At 41.2% G+C, this 25,156-nt stretch overlaps 4 protein-coding genes across 7 annotated transcripts; 2 read left to right on the top strand and 2 right to left on the bottom strand.

The window, feature by feature from the left end:
- Positions 1-441: 441 nt before the first annotated feature.
- Positions 442-11,935, bottom strand: LOC135609461 (helicase SEN1-like). Of its 4 annotated transcripts, none has more exons than XM_065102767.1 (8): positions 11,490-11,935; positions 9,411-10,907; positions 8,368-8,556; positions 4,596-4,691; positions 4,241-4,403; positions 3,820-3,952; positions 1,971-3,737; positions 442-1,875 (listed from the first exon to the last, which is right to left on the bottom strand). In XM_065102767.1, exons 2-8 carry the CDS (start codon positions 10,771-10,773, stop codon positions 1,459-1,461), a joined length of 4,128 nt encoding a protein of 1,375 aa, XP_064958839.1. In that variant the 5' UTR covers positions 10,774-10,907; positions 11,490-11,935; the 3' UTR covers positions 442-1,458. The 4 variants fall into 4 exon arrangements, with proteins under 4 accessions (XP_064958839.1, XP_064958836.1, XP_064958837.1 ...); XM_065102764.1 differs by having other exon boundaries at positions 4,241-4,406; positions 11,490-11,922; XM_065102765.1 differs by having other exon boundaries at positions 4,241-4,406; positions 9,411-10,904; positions 11,490-11,922.
- A 2,968-nt stretch (positions 11,936-14,903) lies between these two features.
- On the bottom strand, positions 14,904-18,259 carry LOC103980203 (pentatricopeptide repeat-containing protein At4g14850). Its single transcript, XM_009396519.3, has 2 exons — positions 16,623-18,259; positions 14,904-15,424 (listed from the first exon to the last, which is right to left on the bottom strand). The coding sequence occupies exons 1-2, from the start codon at positions 18,212-18,214 to the stop codon at positions 14,959-14,961; spliced, it is 2,058 nt and encodes a 685-aa protein (XP_009394794.2). The 5' UTR covers positions 18,215-18,259; the 3' UTR covers positions 14,904-14,958.
- Positions 18,260-18,376: 117 nt separating this feature from the next.
- On the top strand, positions 18,377-22,287 carry LOC135609456 (pentatricopeptide repeat-containing protein At1g03100, mitochondrial-like). The gene is made up of 2 exons (XM_065102750.1): positions 18,377-18,741; positions 19,671-22,287. Exon 2 carries the CDS (start codon positions 19,710-19,712, stop codon positions 22,059-22,061), a length of 2,352 nt encoding a protein of 783 aa, XP_064958822.1. The 5' UTR covers positions 18,377-18,741; positions 19,671-19,709; the 3' UTR covers positions 22,062-22,287.
- Positions 22,288-23,016: 729 nt separating this feature from the next.
- On the top strand, positions 23,017-24,885 carry LOC135609309 (indole-3-pyruvate monooxygenase YUCCA8-like). Its single transcript, XM_065102417.1, has 5 exons — positions 23,017-23,355; positions 23,431-23,733; positions 23,827-24,075; positions 24,280-24,403; positions 24,689-24,885. The coding sequence occupies exons 1-5, from the start codon at positions 23,017-23,019 to the stop codon at positions 24,883-24,885; spliced, it is 1,212 nt and encodes a 403-aa protein (XP_064958489.1).
- Positions 24,886-25,156: the final 271 nt, after the last annotated feature.

Below are 25,156 nucleotides of genomic sequence, written 5' to 3'. Positions count from 1 at the left end.
TAAATTATAAAATAAAATAGATATTATTGAGATAAGATTATCACGATCTTATTAATATTTTAAGAATATATTATTATAATTTAAATTATAAAATATTAACATAATTATATCAATGATAAAGATTAGATCCCAAAATGATTTCCAAAATTATGAAATAATTTAATAAATATTTTTTATAATTATTTTTGAAATAAAACATATAATTAATATTTATTTGTGCATATAAATTTATAATTATTATCAATAAATTTATAATTATAAATTTATAATTATTTATAATTTATGACGATGAGATTTCTTAACAACAAAATTATCCTATCAAAATCAAAAATCAAATGAAAAGTGATCAAATCTATAAATAAGTTCCTAAAATACTTCTAGAACGTTAAAATCGATCAGAGGAGTCCATATGCCCATCCTTCTGGAATATACTCGCTCATATAGCAAACAAAAACAGTTGACCACTGCTCATCATAGAGCCGATTCAATTTCCATGATTTCTGTGATATAACTGTACATTTCCCAAGGATTTCCAGAAGGGTCATTCTGATTAGAAAGCCAACCGAGAATTGGCCTCACTGATAAAACATTAAATTACTAAACTTGTTCTGCAAAACCCAAAAGGAAAAGTTGGCCAAATAATTTTCTATTAATCTTACTGTAACTTCCAAAAGAAGGGTGGCCTCAAAATAGCCTGTATGATCCAAGATAGACCAAAAGAATGCTAAGACTCCATTCTCTGAGGCCAACTCATCCGGGCTCACCCTTCGGATGCTAGCGTTCCCCAGCCAATTTTGTAGTGCATGGGTCCCTTGACTCAGATGCACTTGTACATCCATTTCAACATGGAAAGATGGCCTGTATCTAAAGCATATTCTAGTGCACGGTAACGGAATTTAATTCTGCAGCAAATTTTGATATGCACAAACTGCCAGTGTTACAAAGCTTTCAGGGTCTTCCGCCCATGGACCTGCACCATAAGCCTGCAGGAATGATGACCTGCTCTCAACCACATCATCCCCAGCTTCCTGACTTGTTGGAGCACTTCAACTAGCACCATAAGGTCTGGTCTTAGTGCAAGACTCTTCCAAACATTTTCTTGCCTGTAGTGTTGAAGCTTGAACTTCAACGTCAAGATACAAATTCTTCACCTGATGTCCGCTTATCCAAATCATCCCCAGGCTCAGGCATCATGCCTGTTCCAACTTCCCACCGGGTGCTCTCATCCTCCAAATTAATCCTTCTGCTTGCCTTCTTCCAATGGTCGAGCACATGTTTCCGGCACATCAACCCCAATGATCAGGCATACCAGCACCCCCAAGAATCTTTCTTGTCAAAAGAAATTGGAACGAAAACCTTCTACACCTTTGACAGAGAAAGCTCCCTGGCCTTACTTCCAGTTGACATGAATCCATTCAATAGACCCAAATAGCACCGCCTGCATGTATCAGTTTCATGTTATATCACTCTTCTTGAAGCCCCGTAAGAATTTTGCCTCTTAGTAATGCCATACTGAGAAGCATCTCGAGATCTTTCACTTGAATGTCCCAGATCCTCTGAAGGACTCTCATTTGACTTCAAATTCCTACAACTACCATTTCTTGGCAGAAAAGAGTTCGTCTTGTCTTCATCTTCGGATAGTGCCCCAGACTTGGTTTCTGAAAGCACATCCAGATGCCGTTGTCTTTGTCCACCAGTTCGTGAACCCCTGATGTTATTCAATGAATCTCTTGCAGGAGATGAAGTAGGCCCCTTCAGTACCAGGAATTCCTTGGGGATTTTTTCCATATCAACAAAACATTTTCGTGATTTAGCATCAGCAATCAAAGCAGCCCAGTCTTCTGACTGCACGAGAGCATTGGCATTGCCAACCACCTACAGTCAATTTGATCATACAACATCATTAATTTAAGACTTTCCAGGAAAACTTCAAGCATCAAGTAATAGGGTGTCCATGAAAGAAAGCTTACCCATAATGCCCTTCTAGCTCGAGTAAGAGCAACATTCATGCGACGAATATCAGCAACAAATCCCACCCCATGGTTTGAGGCACGCACACACGACATGATAATCACATCACGTTCCTGACCCTGGAATGCATCTACTGTATTAATGTAAATATCCTTTCCTTCCTCTGAGTTAAGAACCTCCTCAAATTCTCGTTGCAGACACTTTAACTGCAATTTATATGGCGTAATTATCCCAACAGAGACCTTTTTCCCACCATTTGCTTTCACAAACTTCTGAAGATGCTCATACAAGCGCAAAGAAAACTGTGCTTCATGAACATTCTGGTATGAGACAGATCCACCCCTGTGGGATTCCCGTCCATGCACAATATCATAGAAAATATAAGGCCGCAATAACTGGTCTCTATAATACACTTCATCAGCTAAATTTACAACACTATCACTGTCGGTCAGACGTCCTTGATAGAAATATCGTGAAGGGAAATCACGAATTTGAGGATGCATCCTGTACTGTACAGACAATAACAACGTTGGGCATCCACCTTGCTGAAATCTCTCAAAAAGGCTTCTGCTATAAAGCAAAGTTCCAGCAGCTTTACTTATAACAGTTGCAGGAAGTTGCTGTGGATCACCAACCAAAACACATCTTGCTGCACCGAGTGAGAGCGGTGGAAGGACTGCAACTTCACTAGCTTGGGCAGCCTCATCAATAACAACCATATCAAATCCATGAGTGAGACGAGAGAATATTTTGCGACCACTGCTCGACACGGTTGTGAATACAATTTCAGCCTCATTGGCAAAACTTGCTTCAAGGCTGGCTCGAGCATCTTCCAAATTAAAGTTACTTCCAGGCCGGAACCTGCTTTCCAAAACAAGGAGACGGGACATCTCAACCAAATTTTTGTCCCTGCTTTCTACAACTGCAGCAAGGTTCTGGAGCAACACATCACGGCTTTGGTCCCGAGCGGTAAGGACATCAGGATCAACACCAACAGTTCCTTGTGATCGTCCTGCAGCAGCTGCAACACTCAATTCCCTCTGCAAACTTGATATTTGCTGTACAAAATGGCATTCACGAACTTTCAACTCATGCAACCAACGAAGTACTTCTTCACGGCCTTTCAACAAAAGCTGCTCAGTTCTTCGCTCAACAGAAACTGCCTGTGCAGCTCGGGTTTGTGAATCTACTCCAACACGAGCAACGTCAGGACGATAGACCTTCATCTCTCCATCAATGAAACCACGACCAAGAACACGTGCTAGCAACTCATCTGTCGCAGCATTTGATGGAGCACAGACAAGCATTCTCGGTTTAGGGCAAAGTTTTGGGAGAGTGCGTAAGAGACTCTGGTCCATACTCTGTAAGACTTCATCTATTGATCCTGTACTAACAATCTCAGAGTTGCTCTCAGTTGTTTGCTTGTAACTTTCTGGAGCAAGTTTCTTAAGCAGTGCGGTGTAGTAGTGCTGATATTGGACAAGATGGATGACGTTTAGCATTCCCCAAACGGTATGTGTTTTCCCAGTTCCAGGTGGGCCTTGAACGAGCGTAAAAGGCCAAGGATCTTGCCTTTTTGTCAACCCACTATTTGTACCTGCAGCAGTGTGCATAGCAGCCCACTGGATTGCAGCTAACTGTGGACCATTAAATGTCCTATGCAGATGATCAACAAAATTTTGAGTAAAACAATCAGGCATAGCAGGAGGCTGCTCGTCATACTTGGGAAAATGTTCTGGACTAGGCATCAAGATTGCAGTTTGCATCTGTATACATTGACCATATCATTATGAGCAGACTAGAAATGCATGTTTAAATTCTTGATGTCACAAGATTATGATATGTCACCTGTAAGTTAAGACGGCGAAACGCATGCAAAGCAATGTATTCACGCTGAGTAGTTGCAAGGGATCCAAGGATGGTTAGATACCAAGTAGTCTTGGGTTGAAGTTTCCTAAGAACGTGTTCATCATCTATCTTGCTGCCAAGGAAACAAGAACAAACATCATCAGTATCTCCCGCTTAACAGGAATGGTTAAGCATCTATGTGTGTACAGCTCACTAGTTAGAGAGTAAGCTAGTCTACTTAGCACCAACAAGTTTAGCGCAAATTTATCCAAGCCTACACCTATATTACTACGACCATTTTAACTCTTCGATAATCAGTTATTCAACTTGTAGAAGTTTCACAGAACATCAATCAAGTGTTGATTCTAGAAGGTATACGTGTGCATCTCAAAAAAAGGGGGAAATTAAAGATGGATATTACCTACTAGAGTCATATAAATCCCCGACATAAAAATGAAGAATTGCTCCAGGTGGATCACGTGTGTCAATAGGAATATGTCGCCTAACAGTACCCAGAACACGTCCAGTAACTTCATGTTCAACATCTTCATTTGCAGCAGAACTATTTCTCCTACTAGATCTAGCTGCTTCCAAAAGGATGAGAAATTAAAGTAAGGCTTATGAATTATGATAGAACATTATAACTAAAATAATTACAATATATCATTTTCCTTTTCAATATCAAAATATTAACCAACAGATAAACTACATGTAACCTCATGCATAATAGTTAACATATAATTCACAAAAAGGAAAATTGAAGGGTAAATTCAAACCTGTACCAGGCCTTGGATATGACAAAACTGCAACATCACCTTCCTTGAAATTCCACTTGCATTCATGAGCTGGAAGAACTATGACATCATACCAGCCTGAATACGAATATATAAAATGACATTAACAAGTCAATTAAATGAACCTACAGCAATCATATCTTGCTGCACATAGCTCAGCAGATACCTTAAATAAGTGTCTATTGGCAATATTAATAATAAATGACATATGCACAAAAAGTTTCAAATACAGGTTGGACTGGTTTGACTAGTAATCATAATCTACTGGTCCAGCCAAAGATTGGTACTAGACCATCTATCTCGATAACAGTCAGTAATCAGATGGTATAGATCGGTACAACCAAGTGCACTGGTACAATAATGGTCTGACAAGGTGTGAACCAATATCAGACCGAAATTTGAAACGTTAAAACAAATTATATAAATCAATTAAGTGGAACTAATGTCTTGCCCAGTAACAGCAAGAAATGGGAAGCAAAATATTAAGCATTAATGTGCCAGTCAAGACTCTAGAAGGAAGAAATACTACTCAGCCAGCCACTTTGACAGCAAGTATTATTCCCTTGCAGAATAAACACTTCCACAGACTACTTGATAGATTGACCTGTGTAAAAAATAAAACAGGTATATTACCTACCAAGCAAGTTCTACATCCTACAGAATGTCAAGGCTCAATCTAATTCCTTTACCCACAAAAGGATGGATGAGTAATCAACTCTGGAGCATAACATTACCAGCAAATAAGCAATGAGGGGAAAGAAAACTTCACTTAGCATTTTTCTTTTGACATGCGGCATAAAATACCCCAACTAACCATTAACCTTCCATGGCAAAGGATACAAGTCCTTTTTGCACCAATTGTACGCAGCATGTCTTTCTTCCCTGGTTAAGCTCATATCCAATGTTCCGAAAAATTAAGAGAATTACGGACACTGCTGCCAACAATCAAGTAAGCTTCTTGTGAATCATCTAATGACTAAATTGAACCTCAACATACTAGGTTATACCATTTCAATCTTCCTGAGGAATGATATTTTCTTATCAATATTTATCTTATGTTATTGAACAACGTGAAAACTAAAAGATCAGAACAACCATACAAAGCATGGAAGCGAAAAGACAAAGCTTTCCCCAAAAATGACAAAATAAGAACCAACCTATAACCATGTAAAATAAAGAAATTTAATCAGCAACCATGACCTAGAAAGACTAAAGATCAGCAAACAGATCACATCTGAAAAGATTAAAACATGAAATTTGCTATGTGGCTAAATAACAGAAATGTGAAATCTCCAATACTTTAAATAAAAAAATTAGAGTGTACAATCTGGTGCTATGGAAGGTCTACCATAAGCTTAGTTTCAAACTTAAATCCTCCCCTAAAAATATGAGCAAAAATAAAGATATTAAATTCCAAGTTGTCACCTCATCCAATCCTTAGTACTTAATTCTCCCAAACCATCATCAAAATGTTGGATCATATATGGATGAAAGTGATTGCTTCCACTGTTGATTTCCTCTAAACCACCCAGAATTCTGAGGGGAATAATATCACCAACCAACATATTGCTCTTGGTAATTATTACTCCTATCATTAAGTCTGATGGCACGTCTAATCCAGATTCTTTTGTTGCAGCAACAGGATGTGGTCAAAGATTCTAATGGGGATGTGAAGGCAGCAGGATGGACTAGTTGTGGAGCAAATGAGCCTAAGGAGGTGGAGAGGAAAGCAATTTACAAGGAGGATGGACTAGTTGTTCTTGTTCATTGGAATGGATCAATTCTGTACATGAAAAAGCACAGGTGCCAAGGTAACTTAGGGCTTTGCACAAGGACATTTTGAAATTGGCCCAAAGGGGACAATATGTTCTATTTTAAGCATATTTTCAGTAGGAGAATTAACTTTATAGCTCACAAGCTAGCAAATTTAAAGACTCTTAAGACTGATACATCTTGGGGAGAGCATTTTGATTGGGGTGTTATGCTCAATGATGTAATTTCTGTTTCTTCAGTAAATTAATGGCAGTTGGTCCTTAAGTAAACATTTGAACTCTCGCCGCCCAGCTACTTCGGCAAGAAAAAGAAAGCACAAGCATGACAACACAGAAAAAGATGAGATATTTTTATCACAAAGTTCTTTCACCAATGATTGGCGCATGCTAATTACCTTGTTGCAGAAAACGTAATTATCTATCAATTCCTAACAAAGAACTAGAACAGGGTATAACACTGTAAAAAATTTTACAAAAGAACTCAATGAAACTCATCGCCTAATAATGAAGGAAGTTACAGAAGGACAAAAAAGCAAGATGCTGACCAGTAAATTACATCAACAAAAGAAGATCAGTGCAACATAGAGTGAAAAATCTGAACATTCTGACACTGATAAATTAATTGCACAGAAGGACTAAGTGAAATAAAACTTCAGAGGTGCTTACAGCATTACAGGATTAATGAGGCACTGACAATATAACACATCGATACAATGCGGAGAAAAGGGCATGTAGAGAAAGCAATTGCAGTGGAAGGAGAACGTCAAAATAGGACAAGGATTATAAAATTTCAGTTATATTGCAATTTTCTCTTAAATTTTCACATTTACAAACACTTTTGAGTATGTCAAAATTAAAGAAGAACCCAGTGTTATATTAGAAAAAACAAAAATTGCCTATATATTGTCCTGCAAGAAAAATGTTTACATGATGCACAGTATTTTCCTGCAATTAAAATATCAAATTGACTGCTAATAATCAAGTCATCAAAGCTTTATCAGGATTGAAAAAGATAGAAGGAATGGATATGAACAGATGAAGAGCCTAAAACAGTGCTGCATGGCCACAAATGAGAACTAGTTATGGATGAAGGATGTGTATCCAAATGTCTGATGTGGAAATCACAAAACATTCAAAATTACAAACAATATCTCATGAAACCGAACATGCTTACCTTATATATTATATACTATATCATTATTTTCCTTTTTTTCTCTCACCACTGTTCTTTTCTCTACTTCTTTACAATAAAAGAATGCAAGGGAACCTCCTAGTTTCTGCCACCTTGTCCGAAATCTTAGGCTCCTTCCCATGCTCCCCTCTATAACCCCACATCTTGGTGATGCCCCCCTATCTGGCATCACTTCTTCCTCTAAATTTCCTTCCCACCAGACATGTCATATGACTCCAACTCAGCAAGTTTGATGCATACCAATGAATGTCTAAGAAAATCAACACAAAAGATATCAGTTAACATGTGATTCAGACCTGAATAAGTAAAATTCAGGTAAAACTAACCTATATACATAAACAGTATCAATTTATTTCATATCTGCATGTACTAGGTCTTTGGTCAATGCCCACTCAATAAAAGCAGCACAATTTCTCACCTTTATGGTGACTGGTTCCCGTTGTAGACTCTGTTGGGCTTTCCACAAGTTTGAATGGATCTCACACACTATATAGGTCTAGGATGATCAAGACCTTGTGACCTATGTCCTTATTATGCACACAGAAAAAAGGTTGTCATGCATAACATCAAGGACTAATCATTTTAAGTTAAATTCATTGACTTTCTACACTACAACAAGTCCATAAAAAGTTACAAACGAAACTATCTGCTAACTATAAAAATCAAATTAAATTTGTTGTACTTTGTATTGGCTTGACCCAGACTGCGTCTATCAAAGAAGATTGGAGAAACAAAACAACTTGGTCATAAATTGTTAAAAAATAATAATATAAGTATGTCATATGAATACCTCTTTCTCGTCTTTCAACATTCTTAACACGAATCATTATATGTGCATCCCTTGTTGTAGTCTCCTGAAGCTCCTCAAAGGTGCTGTACAGTTGTGCTCGACATTCCTCAAAAAGCAAAGGCTCAAAAACCTTCACATACTCCTCGACAGACTCAAAATGTTCAGGCACACGCTGTAGCTCTGCCTCTTCTGCACAAGATCAGATATTTCCAACCATATATTTGTTACTCTCAAGATCTATAACCAAGTTACCAAACAACTGCTTCATAAGGACTAGGATGGACAGAATAAGAAGACAAATTCATAAAACTAATAACTGATGACATGGTTGCCATGCTTACATAAGATCGCATACAATAACTTTGGCATGTAAAATATGCGGCAAATGGTCAATAATACATACGAAGAGTAATACAACTTAACCAGCAATTTACATACATAATAGAACATAAATTGATCTCTGTATCACATAGAGAATAATCAACTTCAGATCCAAGACATCCCAAAACCCAATCCTACCAAACAATCTGTCTAATTTTTTTCATAAGAATGGCCCTCATGAGGTTATGTAATGCATATTTTGCATACTGGTGATGTCAAGCGACTGATTGATAATATTTATTTCACCTAACTTGACTAGCAGATACTTCCGAAATAGATATAATGAACATCCTGAATGTCAGTTATCAAGGAGATACTTTTAAATTCCACTACTGACAGTACAATTAATTACAATGAAATCCATCTTCCACCATCAAGCATCAACTTTCCAATCTTAAGTTTCAGTCATCATTCATGGCTGAGTTGTAATCTTAATAAAAAAGCAAATTCAGTTGTATCAAACAACTCTAATGTTGAGATATTTAGCCTATATAGTCCTAAAAATCCTAAAATTCCCCAACATTATTTTCATATATATCAGTTGCAACTCATATAAGTAACAGAGCATCTCATATCATTCTCTGCCCGGAATCTGGAGCTACAACTAAAAGCAAAGGAAGAAAAATAGTGAGCACTGTAGATGAGCAAAGAATGTGACAAACCTGGATGATGCCAAAATTTCTCATTCGTCACCTCTCTAAGAAGCCGTTCTACTGATGTATCCAGGTTCTGTAAATTGGACGAAGTAGGCCTCTTTGAAGAAGCGATTTTTTTGGTTCCCACTTTTTGATCTGCGACACTTTGCCCCAAAAAAGGGAGACTTTTAAATTGTCTGGTGTCAACAGGCTGCTTACGTGGACCCTGCCTAGGAATTGGTGGTGGGTATATATCCAAAGCAGAACCATTGTGGTTCATCTTTTTAGACCTAGATAAACCTCCTGAATTTAAATCACCATTTGTTTCTGTTTTTTTATCAACTGATTCAATAGGAAAACCACCTTCAGCATCCAGGATATTAGATTGCTTTTGTTCTTTGGTTATCATCTGATTTTGTCTCTCAGCAATCCGGTCAATAGAGGATGTGGCAGCACGAAACGTATCTTTAGCAGTACGTGTAACAACAGTTGCTGAAAAAGAAGTCTGTCGCCTAGGTGTTGCAGTTTTCACAGAACTTGCCTGCTTAGCTTCTTCCATGTTTATAAAGACAGTTTGTCTGGCCCTTTTCTTTCCTAACATAGCCTCCTTGTGCTCATCAAGTTTGGGCCTCTTAACAGGATTACTGACAAATCTCAGAGCATGACTGGCTTCAACTCCTCTAATTTCTTTGTTCTTTGAAATTGAAGATTCCCCCAAGCCATCAGCAAGTACTTCTACTCTGGAGTCACAATCTGAAACTTTGTGGCTCTTTGAGCCCAAAGAATCATTTTCTTTCAGATCTTTAAAAGATTCACCAACTTCATTATCGCTATTCCCAATATAACTAGAATCATTGTGGCTATTCTCGTCAGCTCTAATACAGTCAGGTTCACTTTCTTCATTCACAATCTGCTTCTCTGCAGCTTCAGAGTCAGGTACCTTTTGCTTGTTGGTAGAAAAGCTTACGATTTCATCTGGATTGCCACCCATATCAGACCATTCACCTTCTTCTCTTTCAGCTGTTTGGCCATCCTGATCACCCGATGACACCAACTTGCTAGCTTTGTTATCATCCTCAAGACTTGCAGTTACAGATGTCAGCATTTGGTTAACGCTTGATTCACCATCTAATTGTTTCGGACATTCCGCTTTTGGCAAATCCTTTTTCCTAACAAAAGGTTGAAAACCAGAACCAATTGATGCATGTGTGAAAGCATGGTTATTCAGTATTCTTTGACACCCTTCTGATGATAGAAACAGATTTGAGCTGTTCAAATTGCCAACTGGAAGAGACTTTTGGGGCTGGGAAATTATAGGGTTATCATTATCGCCTTCCTCTTCCGTCGGAAGTTCATTAAGATCAAAAACAGGTCTTCCACGGCACCCCATTTCATGTGTACCAACATAAAAAACTGATTGAACAAGGTTCTATATGAACAGCATCATTTGGAAATCCTTGTTGATATCCTGTTTCACAATTTGTGGAGATTTACTGTGAAAAACTTATTTCCTGTATAAATCTTCTGAAAATAAGGTACAAGAGAATTAGATAAGTCCAAATTTTAAATATGATGAAACAAAGTACATGAATAAATTAGGCAAATGAATAAGGTAATAGAGTCTAAGGAAGTCACACCTTATCGCCAATTGAAAAAATAACACAATATGTGGTCTCAAACAATTCTTCCATTAGATTACTAAATCATAAAAAGGGACAACAATTGGTGGAATATTGTAAATGAACAAGGTAATATTATGTAATCTATACCAAAGTTCAAATCCTGGGGAAGAGATCCTTATTGTCCATAAACATTTATGAATAAATTAAATGCTAAAATACGGCACAAATGACAAGTATATCATGAAGCAGAAAAACAGAGAAATTAGCATGGTGGTCAAGAAAACATGATCTTTCATAACTATTCAATTATATGTCATGCAGAATCATAGATCTAACGATTCTATTTTCTTTGTTCACGATTTCAGATAAGTTACTGGCACTAACCCTAATAATCAAAATCTCTTAGTTCTAAGTCAGAAGCACACTTTGGTAACACATTTCACTTCAAATTTTAAAAATATATGGGTTCGATAGAATCAATTACCAAATGAAAATCCATTACTGGAGTCCTCAATTCAATAATCGGAAACATCCTCTCGCTTCGAAACCAAAAGCTCAGTCGCCGAGAGAAATTATTTTGCGCCCTACTCGTCAAGGGCTCAGATCACGGACTTGTAGGGCTGATCAGAAATCAGAACACGTGTTCAACGACCTCATGGTCACCAATCTACCACAAAACGACCAATTTCCACACATAACCCTCGCGAAAGTAGCATCCAACCGCGAGAGCAGACCAATCTCAAGCAAGCCCTAGGGTTTCGGAGGCACAAGAACAACCGGCGGTCCAAGGGCTTCCAGGAGGAATCAGAAGCGAGAGGAACGGAACCGATGAGGCGAGATCTCAACCAGAAGCGCACGGAGGGGGATAGGAGGAGTCGAGGAGGGTCGAAGACGGATAGAGATCGCTTCGAGGTCGCAATGCGGAGGTGAGGATGGGCGAGAGCCATCGGCCGCTACTTATAGACCCGTCGGTCATCAGCGCTGGCCTCCGGTCACGTGATCTCTCACGTGATGTCGAGACGGACGGCTGCGATTTAGATTCTCGCTGCGTTTTTTCAATGCCGATTTTGGAACGTTAACCTCACTCTCCTTTTCCGCCGGTGCACCCCTCTCTGAGAGGGCGAGGGGAGTGGATCCAACAACGATCTCGTGAGGGACGGGAAGAGGCATTTGACCGAGATCACAAGGTAAAGTTCAAAGATACAAATGCCACCCAACTAACTCTTCTCATTGTTATTGGAAGGGCAATCGTGCCATTTCGCAAACTTCTTTGCAGGACCAACGACTCGGCCTCGGTTAACCCGTCCGTGCTTTTGGTTTGGTTTGATCGGATCAACTTGTACTTGGGCTTGACTTGAATCCATAAGATCGAACGGGGTAGGTGGGAACATATCTAACATCCTAGGCTGCACAGGGACCCACCCAATCAATCGAGCTCAGGCCAACAGGGCATGCCATGACCCATCTCGGAAATGTAAGAGCAGGATTGAGATGATCTACGTGTGGCTAATTGCACCATCTTGGTATTGACATAAGAAATTATGGAGCCCAATTAGCCAAACTATGTATGGAACACCACAAATGTGAGGTGGTATATTCATTCTACTAGTATTCTTCAGTTGGATTTGGCAAAAAGCTTTTAGGAGAGTATACCTGACCATAACCTATCATGGCAAAGACCGGACTGAAAATGATGGCCACCACAAAGATACAGAGTCATACGAGTTTATGGTTCAAGTAGCATGAGAAAAATGACAACTTTCATCGAGAATGGATCGTATTAGTAGGAATGAAAACTCAGTTTGTTTCCCTTACTTACATCTAATTAAGCTCAGAGTGATCTAAAGCTTTTGTGGAGGATTGGTGTTTCCAGAAGTCAAGATCACATGAGACTGGCTTTCACGGTAAGAAATGTTTGGGGTGAGTAAATGGTGCAATAAGAATAGTAAGTAAATCAAAGGCATTTGCATTTTTATTTTACTGTAAAAGCATTCGATCTTGTCACTCAGAAAAATTATCATAACAACTGGAAGAATGGAAATACGAGAACTTCCAGATCTGGCACTGGCAACAAATGAAGATTCTCTGCGGCAATTTGACATCCCAGCATCTTGTGAGTCCTCCTGAGACCTTCGATTCTTTGATGAGGGTCTCCGAATCACTTGGCAGCATCACGGTAGTTGAGCATCTTCTTCGGCTGCCTTCCGTGATGAGAGCTTCAGAATCTTGCAGTCTCGGAGCACCAATCCAACGTGTTCATGGCTGTACTAAGGAACAGCAGTTGCCTTTGGATTGGCCATCATAACATGTCTGGTTGCTGTCTGACATGGGAGTGAAAACACACCATGAGCACAGCAAGAAGCTTTCATGACCGGCGAGTTGTCTAAGGTCGGTACGGTGCGAACTAGGAAAACCAGACGATCAGCCGTCAAAGAGTAGTCCATTTTTTTGGGTTCAGTGCCATCATTAATGATATTTAACAAGACTGAAACATGGGTCACAAAATTTCTAAGCTTAAAATATTTCACCCAATAAAAGATGGCATAAAATGATATTTTAACTAATAACTGGGACAATCTTCATCTGTACGACATCTTTTTGTCTCTTGAGCTGTTCATTATTCCCTTGGACTGAATGCTGGATCAGAAAAGAACAAATATGTCAGCAACAAAGGCTACAAGCCATTGGTTCTGTTCAGTAGTTTTCAGAAAATGGTGGTGTCATTAGCAGCAAAGACTGCTAAGTTCAATGAAGTCACAACCATTCTGCTTCAAAGACTAGATGCAGATCTTTTTTTTGTTTTTTACTTTGAAAAAGTATTGATCAAGTCTGTCATTAATTAAGTTGCAGCAAATGATGAGCGGTGGCCTTCCTGAAGAAATAATTAATAGATTTTCCCTAAAAAAAATTGATTAATCTACACCAATTCATCATGATCTGTCAAGTTTGTTGTTGTCTTTACAGGTATGCTGTGTTGATATCATGGCATTGGGCCATAAAAGGCCACAAGAGATCTTGTAGGAGTAATTTTGTGAAGGAAATAGGTATAGATCCCACAGGAGGGTGTTGGGTGTTTGATATGTCTGGTAGTGCTTGGCATCTTCTCAGAATATAATCACTGGTTTGATTTTTGAATAGAATTTACACAGCATTCACCAGTATATTAAAATTGTTCATCAGAAGTCTGATTTTTGCTGTAAAATAACTCTAAAGATGACAAACCCAAATAATACACACAGGAAAAAGAGATAGATAATAAATGAAAACAAATATAAGAGGTATTGTATTAATTCATTTTGCAAAGTTCAACTTAGAGAAAGGACTAAGAGTATTATATCAACTCTTATTACTACTCGTTTCTAAAACTAATCTTGTTCAGATTGAGCAAGAACAAGAAAAGGTACAAAAATAATCTTTGACTGCTTGCAAGAACCAACAAAACAGATGACGTTGAAAGATACTCTCAAAAAAATTAGACAAAGATGAAATGCAGGTAATTGTCAATATTGTATTTTCGGAGTTCTTAATCCTAACTTTTTTAGGCATAACATTTTTCAATCATCGGACGTTAAAGAGTTTGTAAAACTAGATAAATCTTTGGTGGTTCAAGATCCAAAACAAAGTATTGCTAATGATGGTATGCAACTTATAACAATGATGAATCAATGAGCAAGTCATATATTTTTTTATTTATGACTGATCTGTATTTTACATCATAAAACTGGTAGATTGATGGATTTGCCAAAAGTATAATTTGGTAGAAATGTACAGATCATATTTTTTTCAATTGAGCATATCTTTTGATAAAAATAGGAGACTCAATTTTTGTGGTAGGGTCTAATTTGTTCATGTTGTTGGTGTCATCCTGATCAAACTATTCACTGTGAACGACATGAGATATTAGAATTACAGAGATGAATTAATTTATCTATCCGTCAGACATTACAATACTTTCACCAATAATCCCTACAAGAGCACTGATAATCTCGGAAATAATGAAACCTATTGTTATCCCTCACAATAATCTCTCTACCAACAATACCGGATATAAACTTAAAGGCACAGTGACAGTCCCCACACACTCGAAGATTTTTAGTGATCCTTATGGGGATCCCAGGAGGAATGCTGATGAGACCAAAGGCAAGCGCGAGCTTCTCACTGTGCTGGAGCACCTCGGTCTCCTTCTCTTCTTCTTCCAGATCATAGAGGGCGTACTGCGTGTCAGGCGTATATCCAGCGGCCTGCATCTGCCCCCTCAGTTTAGCCAGCATTGCTTGGATTTTGTCGTTCAACTCATGGGTTGTGTCCTTTGCTTGGAAGACATGTACTACATTCTTCCAGGTGATCCAACTGCATCCTGGACCTTTCTTGATGCCAACATCCTTCATCTCCTTTCTCACTTCTGTAGCTTCCACCCACCTATAAATAAGATCCAAGGATTTTAAATATAAGTGTGAAGACAATGTTTGCTGAAACTTCAATATAATGCATTTACAAGGAAAATTTTATTAGCCAAGAAAGAAAGAATGCAAGGTCTACATGTTATCTTGTCACTATGAAGTTTCTTACAAGTAGAAAGACATTGATTTCATTTTCGAACAACACAGATAAATGAGCCTAGCTCAAATCAGTGAAGGCAACTTAGGTGGACTGTGTCCCTTCTTGGTTGGATTTATTTTGGGTTGCCATAAAATTGCTCTTTATGACAACCTGTCCACAATTGAGTTAGAACTTCTCAACCCCATGCGCTGCTTGTTCAGTTCCAAGTTGGGTTCAGGTTGACTTTGGGTTATGATTCAAGAAACATTCAAAACGGCAAAAGTCAAATCAAGGTAAAGGTTATCCAGAAAGAATCAACTAAATATCTTCTCGTATCAGTTTTTCCAACTTATAGAACATCGATAGCCCTTAAAGATCTACAATGACACAATGCACTCAATTTTCACATGGTTGTGAGGCAGGACCTGCTAAAAGATTAAAGGAGTAAATCTAAGCCATTTCTAAGTGGCACAGACAAACTTGATCCATTTAGCATCAGGTTGAGATAGAGAAGCCCAAGCATGACCAGAACCAAAAAAAAAAAAAAAGCCCCAACCTGACCTGACTTACCTTGGGTGGATTGGTAGGTTCAGTCCAGTGAGTGATGAGAACAGACAATATGCTAAAAGATAAGGAGATGATAAATTTGACTCTTAATGATTCCTAAAAGTGGCCTTTCAAACTCTATGTATTAAAATATTTGGAAGAGAAGTATACTTCAAATAATAATTTTCCAATCCAATAATCTAACAATATAAGAAAAAAATTGAAAGAAACAAAGTGAAAAAGAAAATTGGTGACGCTTAAATTGTCTTAGGCAATCAAGGAACAATGCTATTCCACTTTCTACAGCTGTGCATCCCTAGGCCTAAAGCATCTAGTCATGCTCCAGAGGCTTTTCTAGATTATATCCAAGCTGCAGCCCTATTCATAAGATTCTTGACTTTCTACTCATGCTTAACTAAAATGAATATTAACCTAATAGATACTCAACCTGTAGAGATCAATAATGAAAAACAATTCACTTTTGTGCATAACATGAATAAACTTTTCAGAAGTGCAAGATTATGAAACCTACCTGCCAGCTGAAGCAAACATGTTGGAAAGCAGCACATGGTTCCCAGAGTCTTGGGGGTCAATCTCGAACAACTTATGTGCAGCGATCCTCCCCAACGCAGTCTTGCCATGCAATCTGCAAGCCCCAAGTAGCGCTCCCCAAATGCTGATGGACGGTCTGATGGGCATTGTTTTGATAAACTCATAGGCACGCTCTTCCATTCCTGCACGCCCAAGCAAGTCCACCACACATGCATAGTGCTCCAAACGGGGCTCGATCCCAAACCTTTCCTTCATTGTCTCAAACAAGTCTAATCCTTCCTTTGTCAGTCCTCCCCTACTACAAGCAGTAATCACGTTAACTAAAGTTACATAACTAGGTGCTACCTCACCACACCCTATCATCTCATCAAACACCGTGAGGGCCATATGTGCATTCCCGAGCTGTGTGTACCCTCCTATCAAAGCATTCCATGAAATGAGGTTCCGCTCTGGCATCTCCTCAAACGCTTGCTCAGCATCCCTGATACTTCCACACTTCCCGTACATGTCGACAAGCGCACTCCCAACAAATATATTGCCATTGATGCAAGACCTGATGGCAGCAGCATGCAATGACCGCCCTAAGTCGAGGCCTGAGAGGCCAGCACAAGTGGTGAGAACACTGGAGACGATAAAGTCGGTGGGACGGATGCCTTCTTTCCTTGCATCCAAATACACCCGAAAAGCCTCCTCTTCGGCCCCATTCTGCGCATACACCACAACCATCGAGCACCAGGAGACGTCATTCTTGATGTGCATTTCATCAAACACCGCCCTCGCTTCGTGCACCCAATGACATTTGCCATAAAAATCAATGAGCCCATTACCGACAGACACGTCCAAGTCGAACCCAGATTGGATCATAAAAGCATGGAGTTGGCTTCCAAGGGACGAGTAAGACGCACCGGCACAGGCATTTAGGAAGGCGCATAGAGAGATTGTGTTCGGGATTCCTCCATGCAGGCGTAGCTTGATGAAGGCTTTAATTGCCTCATCTGGCCGTCCATCGAACACCGCATTGGTCATCACGGCGTTCCAAGCCACGATATTTCTCTGAGGCATCTCGTCGAAAAGGATTCGAGCGTCGAACGTGAGGCCCGTCTTGTAATACATATCGAGGGCGCCGCAGGCCACGAAGGCGTCATCGATGAGACCGGACTTGAAGGAAGATGCGTGGATCTGCCGGCCAATGAGGGGTTTCCGGGCGGCGGCGGCGGCCTTGAAGGCGGAGGGGAAGGTGAAGTCGTTGGGGCGGACAGAGGCACGGAGCATGGCGGCAAAGTGGGCGAGGGCGGAGAGGGGGCGGCCATTCTGGGCAGAGCCTGAGATGAGGGCCGTCCAGGTGACGACGGAGGGATCGGGATCGAGGGACAGGAGGGTAGCGGCGGCGGTGGGGAGGTCGAGCTTGGAATACATGTTGACGAGGTGGTTGGAGAGGAATGCCGGGAGCGGCCTAGGGGAGAGGTGCTTAACGGCGGTGGCATGGGCGGCGCGTCCGAGGCGGGCGGAGCGAATGGCGACGGCGAGCTCGACGGCGGCGGCGAGGGACTCGGGGTCGGGCGAGGGGAGCATGTGGCGGTAGGCATCGGCGGGAGGGAGGGTAATTATCTACTGATTGAAATAATATCCGTTATGAACTCCGTAACAGACGTTATAACGATATGCTGGGGAAGGGCATATAACAGAGAATAAAGGCTGTTATGACTATTTCAATACGCAAAACAATACCCGGGAGGAGGCCCCACCCGTCTTCCTCCCTGACCAGTCTCCCAAAACCCTTCTTCCTCGTCCTTCGACTGATGCTGCCGACCTCCAGCAGCCGCCGGCTCTTTGTCCCTCGCCGAAAGCCTCCATCCTTCCTCCTCCGACGCTGCTGAAACGTGCCAAGGTTCTTGCCTCTAATTCACCGCCCTCGGCCATCCCACCAGGAGATTGCTACTGCGTGGTGAGTTCCCCGGTATGCATCGTTAACATCACTGTCAGTTAGTGGTGTTGCAGTCTCTCTATCCTATCATCTTCTGTAAAGGGGATCATCAATTTAGCTCAGAGAGATTGTTGGAGATTCATCAGTCGACGCAATGGAATGAAACAAACAGCAGGTAAACAACCTGATTTATATCTGAAACTGCCTGATTTCAGTTTAATTTCTTTATAAACGGATGGAAAAATGTTGATGCTTTCAAACACATGCTTGGAAGTGGCGATCTTTTCGATTTTAGTTGGTCAGAAATTATTGAATTGGCTGGATTGGAGATCTATATCTCTTGAGAAGCAAAGATTTGTTCTTTTGGCTATCACTGCACGGTATAACATCCAATCTAACGCCGGCTGCATCGAGAATGAAGTTTTCATTATGTACATGCCAAAGTATTCACTAATAGTCAGCAGCATGTCAACTGTTCGAAAAATCACCTCAACGGAAAATCCTCGAATTCTGTCTGAGTCCAGATCGTGAGCAAGGTTGTAGAATCTCTCGAGATTGAGGGATGTTTCAGGATAATGAATTGATTGATTTGTCTTCTGGAGTTGTGGTAGCACTATGGTTTGATTGTCTTGCATCACAGTTGCACTTCATGTTTGCATTAGAATTTACACAATAATATAATAATTGAGACTCCTGCTTCCAGAATTGATATTATTATGCTCCAAATACTTTACAATTATGTAAATACAAAATGGTGAAGTGAATCCCAACAATTCGTTTGAAATTTTGGACTCCAATTCGGTTTATGAAATTCATTTTCCCAGTAATGGCTGGCTTTGTAGAAGAAATGAGTATAATTTCTATGAATGTTATTTCGTGTCCCTAGGCAAATCATCTGTATTCTACTTATCTTGATGTTTGTTTGCTCCAAGTGTTTTGTTATTACTATAATTTACATGTTAATTTGGTCAAACATCTCTGGAAAGTCCTTAATACACTTGTACTACTTTTAATCCATTGTTTAAGTTTTGAAATTTAGATAGATTGATTGGTTTGCTCGAAGTGGTATTCTGTTCCAATATGTTTATTTCCTCCTGGATGCAGAGTTTTCCAGTTTATGGATGCTTTTCCTTGGATGACAAAATGATTTCTTTAAGGAAGTTCAGCTATCTTTCTCCTTCACATTCAACCTCAGCTTTTCTTTCATCGCTTTCTGGCTTGTGCTACAAGTTGAGTAGTACTTCTGGTGATGGGTCACAGGCTCCAATAACTGGTGATTTTACAAGGATATTAGTAGGTTCCTCTCATAACAGGATGAAGGCATTCAGGTTTATGACATGGAACATCACTAATTCTCCAAACTTGTTCTCTACAGTGTCTGAGCCCATATTAGTTCAAGCTCGTGACCCATCTCAAGTAGCTTTGGAACTAGAACACGCACTTGAGGAGCAGAGATTTGAGGATGCATGGAAGGCATATGAGAAGCATGTGCATATGGATGGTCTCCCTAGGAAATCAGTCTTAAGCAAGCTACTCACCAGTTTTGCTGAGAGCTATCATGCCCATTGGCTAAACAACGCATACAGTGTGGTTGAACTGGCTTTTCAAGAAAAGAAGCATGATTTGATGGAGAAAGAGCCACTTATTTACCTTGCTTTCATTCTTTCGAGGTCAGAGTTGCCTGTTCTTGCATCAAATATTATGAGAAAGTTGGTCAAGATGGAAGCATTCCCTCCTCTAACAGCTTGGTCTGGAATCATAGGCCACATGTGTCAAACAGCAACTGGCACATTGCTTACTGCCGAGTTAATAATGGAGATTGGATATCTTTTCAAAGATAACAGGGTTGATCCTCGGAAAAAAAGTAACAGGCCTTTGCTTTCGATGAAGCCAAACGCCATTGCCTTTAACATAACTTTGACTGGATGCCTCCTATCTGGAAGTACTAGAAAAGCTGAGCAGCTTCTTGAAATGATGCCACGGATTGGTGTGAAGCCTGATTCTAGCTTGCTGATTGTGATGGCTCAAATATATGAGAAGAATGGGCATATAGATGAAATTAAGAAACTGAAGAGGCATGTTGATGAGGCAATTGACCTTAGCGATTTGGACTTCCAAAAGTTTTATGACTGCCTGCTTTCTTGCCACCTGAAGTTTAAGGACCTGGATTCCGCTGTGGACATGGTTTTGGACATGCTCAGAAAAGCAAAGGAAGCAAAGCGATCTTTGGCTGCTGCAAAGTCAGTGCTGGAGGCTGTTCAAACTGGCAAAAAATCAATTTCTTATCGAGACTCTGGACATGAGAAGTTGGATGCTTTGGATAAGTTTAAATTGATTAAAAGCAGAGCTCCTTCATATTTTGAGTTCGCCAAGGATAGGAATTTTTCAAGGCTTGAAGCTGAAGCAAAGGAATCACTTGAGCTACTTTCAGAGAAGATACAGGCTCAGGTTCAACTTGTTAAATCTGAACGTGGCATTCTTCACCCTACTGAGAATTTGTATGCGAAACTTGTGAATGCTTTCCTTGAAGCTGATAAGGTCTGTGAATTGGCAGCTTTTCTAATCAAGGCAAGCAAGGAAGATTCTCCAGTCTCTGTTGAAAACTCTGCTGTCGTTCAAGTGATAAATGCGTGTATCTCTAGTGGTTTGTTAGAGCAAGCACATGATCTACTGGATGAGATGAGGTTTTCTGGAATTAGAGTTGGTTCTTTGGTTTATTCATCCCTTCTTAAAGCTTATTGTAAGGAGAATCAGCATGATGAAATTCTGGCACTTCTAAGGGATGTTCGCAAGGCAGGCATCCAGCTTGAGTCAAGCTGCTACAACTCTCTAATCCAATCCCGGATACATCATAATGACTCAAGTGGAGCACTGCATATATTTAGGGAGATGAAGGAGTCCAATATATCAAGATCCGGTCATCACAGATTTGAAACATTGGTGGAAGGTTGTACAGTGGACGGCGAAGCAGGTTTGATGGCAAAGCTCTTGGAAGAAATTAAGGGCAGTCAGAATGTCAATAGCGGCATTCATGATTGGAACAATGTGATACATTTTTTCTGCAAGAACAGGTTGATGAATGATGCTCAGAAAGCTGTGAGCAAGATGAGAGCCCTAGGACACACCCCAAATGGCCAAACTTTCCATTCTCTGGTTACTGCTTATGCTGCAATAGGTGGGAAGTATGTGGAAGTAACAGATCTGTGGGGTGAAATGAAAGTGATTGCGAGTTCACACTCAATGAAGTTTGATCAGGAGCTATTGGATTCCTTATTGTATTGCTTTGTCAGGGGTGGCTTTTTCCTTCGAGCCATGGAAGTAATAGAAATGATGGAGAAAGAAAGGATGTTCATCGACAAGTACAAGTACAGATCTCTTTGGTTGAAGTATCACCGGACTCTATACAAGGGAAAGGCTTCCAAGACACAGACCGAAGCTCAGCTGAAAAGAAGAGAAGCGGCTTTGGCTTTCAAGAGATGGATTGGCCTAACATAAGATTGTGGCATACGTTTTCTTGTCAGCCAATGGCAATCAAAGATCTCAATCCAAAGATATATATTTCACTCGGATGAAGTTTTTGCTCGCCTCATGCGGTGGAAACACACCAGAAACCCACATGCACCTGATCCAACTCCCACGGAAAGCTCAAAACAGAGAACAGTGTTCATGCATGTGTCTCTTCGTTTGGTTGCTGCCTTGATAAGAAACATAAGTTCATGCATGGTCTCTTCTGCTATACTTTCTCATTCATCCTTAGTCCTTCATGGTGTTTCCTCAGCATATATTCCGCATACCAAAATAGATATGGAACATACCCCTCCGGATCGATAGCTGAAGGGGCCTTTCTTCTTTTTCCTCAATAAATGAGTACGCAGCTAGATTTAAGATATCTAAAAGGTGTAGGTTGTTGATAGCAGTAGTTTTTAACTGCTATCAGCATATGCGAAGAGTCCTGTAAAGCGTAGGTTGTCCTTTCGCTTCATTCCCCTATATATTGGAAGGGTCCCCTTCTGGCCTAACACCCAACCGCGAATAGTTTCTCCTTTAGCTTCCTTCCCACAATCTTTTCGTTTCCTCTTCCACTGTGGCCCATTGTTTTATGTGTGTCTGTGGGAGAGAGAGAGAGAGAGAGAGAGAGAGGAGTTTCTAAGGTGTTCTGTCACGGCCTGAGAGTTGCGTTGTTTTATGGCATGAACACCAGCCATTCTCTTGGTTTGCTGCATGCCTGCTTAGAGTGAGGGAGACGTAGAAACGGTGGGGGGGGTTGCCGCTTGTGAGCTACGAGTGCAGCACACAGCAGTCCGGGGTTAGAAAGCCCTCAACTAAAGCAAAGAGTGAACTCCTTACTACAAGCGACAAGGAGGTCGTCGACATGAGTGAGACACCCTCTCCGCAAACTCCCACGCCGACGAGCGCTCAGCCAAGTAGATCAACCCGACGGATCTCCATCATGCGTTGTCCTATCATCGTCGGCGCCGGACCCTCGGGCCTCGCCGTCGCCGCTTCTCTTGGCCGTCTCTCGGTGCCCTCCATCATCCTCGAGAGGTCGGACGGCATCGCCGACCTCTGGTGCCACCGCACGTATGACCGCCTCAACCTTCACCTCCCCAAACCCTTCTGCCAGCTTCCTCATCTCCCATTCCCCGCCCACCTCCCGACGTACCCCTCCAAAGACCACTTTCTCGACTACTTGCACCGCTACGCCGATCACTTCTCCCTCCGCCCGCTCTTCGGCTGCACCGTCACCGACGCCCGCTTCGACGAAGCCGCGTCCCTCTGGCGAGTCACGGCAATCCGTCGAAACCTCTCCGACGCCCCCATGCAGACCTCTTCACCATCGCAGTCGTGTGACACGCTCTCGGAGTCGAGCCGGTCACCGTCGTCGTCCTCGAGCGAACCTTTGACGGAGCCGAGGGAGCTGGAGGTGGTGGAGTTCGCTTCGCCGTGGCTGGTGGTGGCGACAGGAGAGAATGCGGAGCCGGTGGTGCCAGAGATCAAAGGGGCGCAGGCGTTCATGGGGAGTCTGATGCACTCAAGCGAGTACAAGAGCGGGGTGGAGTATCGGGGGAAGAGGGTGCTGGTAATAGGGTGTGGGAATTCTGGGATGGAGATATGTGTGGACCTGTGCGAGCACGGAGCCATGCCCTTCATGTCCGTGAGAAGCGGAGTACTGTCTACAACCTTTGTGACGTTCCTCTATCCTTTATCTTCCTTGATATCAGTCATCAGCTTGGTTATGCATCCGAATGGAAATAAACAGGTGCATGTTCTACCGAGGGAGATGCTCGGGACGTCCACATTCGGTGTGGCGATGAGGCTGCTGAAGTGGTTGCCAACCAGAGTAGTGGACAGGTTCCTGTTGATCATGGCCAAGATGATCATTGGAGATACCGAGAAGTATGGGCTGAAAAGGCCAAAGATGGGGCCTTTGGAGCTGAAGAACAAGACTGGCAAAACCCCTGTTCTGGATGTTGGAGCCTTGTCATTGATTAAAGCTGGAAAGATCAAGGTGGTCCTCTGTTTTGGTCCTACGCACTTAATGCACTAAAATCCAAAACCTACACTTCTCGGTCCTCAGTTCTAGGCAGCCATCAGTCCTCTATGCCTTTGCAAACTTCTACCATTTCCAACTTTTGCATTTCCCTAAATTGATGACGTCTCAGTATTCTACGTTTTCTGATTCGACTTTGGTGTTTCCTGCTTGCGATGGCAGACTGTGCAGGAAGTGAGGTCCCTAACAAGCAACGGCGCCAAGTTTGTCGATGGAGAGGAGATGGCTTTCGACTCTGTGGTCTTTGCGACAGGGTACAAGACCAATGTCCCATTCTGGCTCAAGGCAATCTCCTCTTTCCACTTCCATGACATCAAAATTGTCTTTCTTTTCTACCCATTTATTTCTTGTGATTTATAGCTCAAATTCAACGAATTATATATATATATATATATATATATATATATATATATATATATATATATATATATATATATATATATATATATATATATATATATTACAGAACAAAATGTTGCGTGCTGATATTGTCACAGAGGGATGTCGTCGTCTAAATTTAGCCTTTCCAGAGCAAAAATGATGCGTCTCATCGAATGGTGTTTCGGCTTGTAGGACACTGATTTATTCTCGGCGGAAGGGAAGCCCAAACTCCCATTCCCTAGTGGCTGCAGCGGAGAGAATGGCATCTACTTCGTAGGCTTTACGGGGAAAGGTCTTCTTGGCGCTAGCGCCGATGCCATCGAAGCTGCTCTCCGCATATCCCAGAGATGGACAAGCCTCTCAAAGAACAGAGATCTCGTTCTCTAAACCCTCTCAGGTGCACGCGAGCAAGGAAGGTCCATGTTGTTAACGGCGGGTTCTGATGCTTGCCCTACTTCCTCTGTACATGACAAGTTTTGCGCATGATCTTCTTTTGTCTCTCACTCTCCTTCAACACACAAAGGGATAAAAAGGAGCAGAAAACAAGTTTGCCTGTGTTGTTGGCCATTCTTCGTTAGCATCTGTACCGTCTTTTCTCTTCACCTGGAAGCGGTGGGGGGAAGGAGTTCCTCAAATCTTTAAGAATGCTTCGAGGCCT

Source organism: Musa acuminata, chromosome BXJ2-4 (assembly GCF_036884655.1).
Source record: "Musa acuminata AAA Group cultivar baxijiao chromosome BXJ2-4, Cavendish_Baxijiao_AAA, whole genome shotgun sequence".
NCBI lineage: Eukaryota > Viridiplantae > Streptophyta > Magnoliopsida > Zingiberales > Musaceae > Musa > Musa acuminata.
Note: the sequence above shows the minus strand (reverse complement) of the source record. Positions and strands in the feature narration are given on the sequence as shown.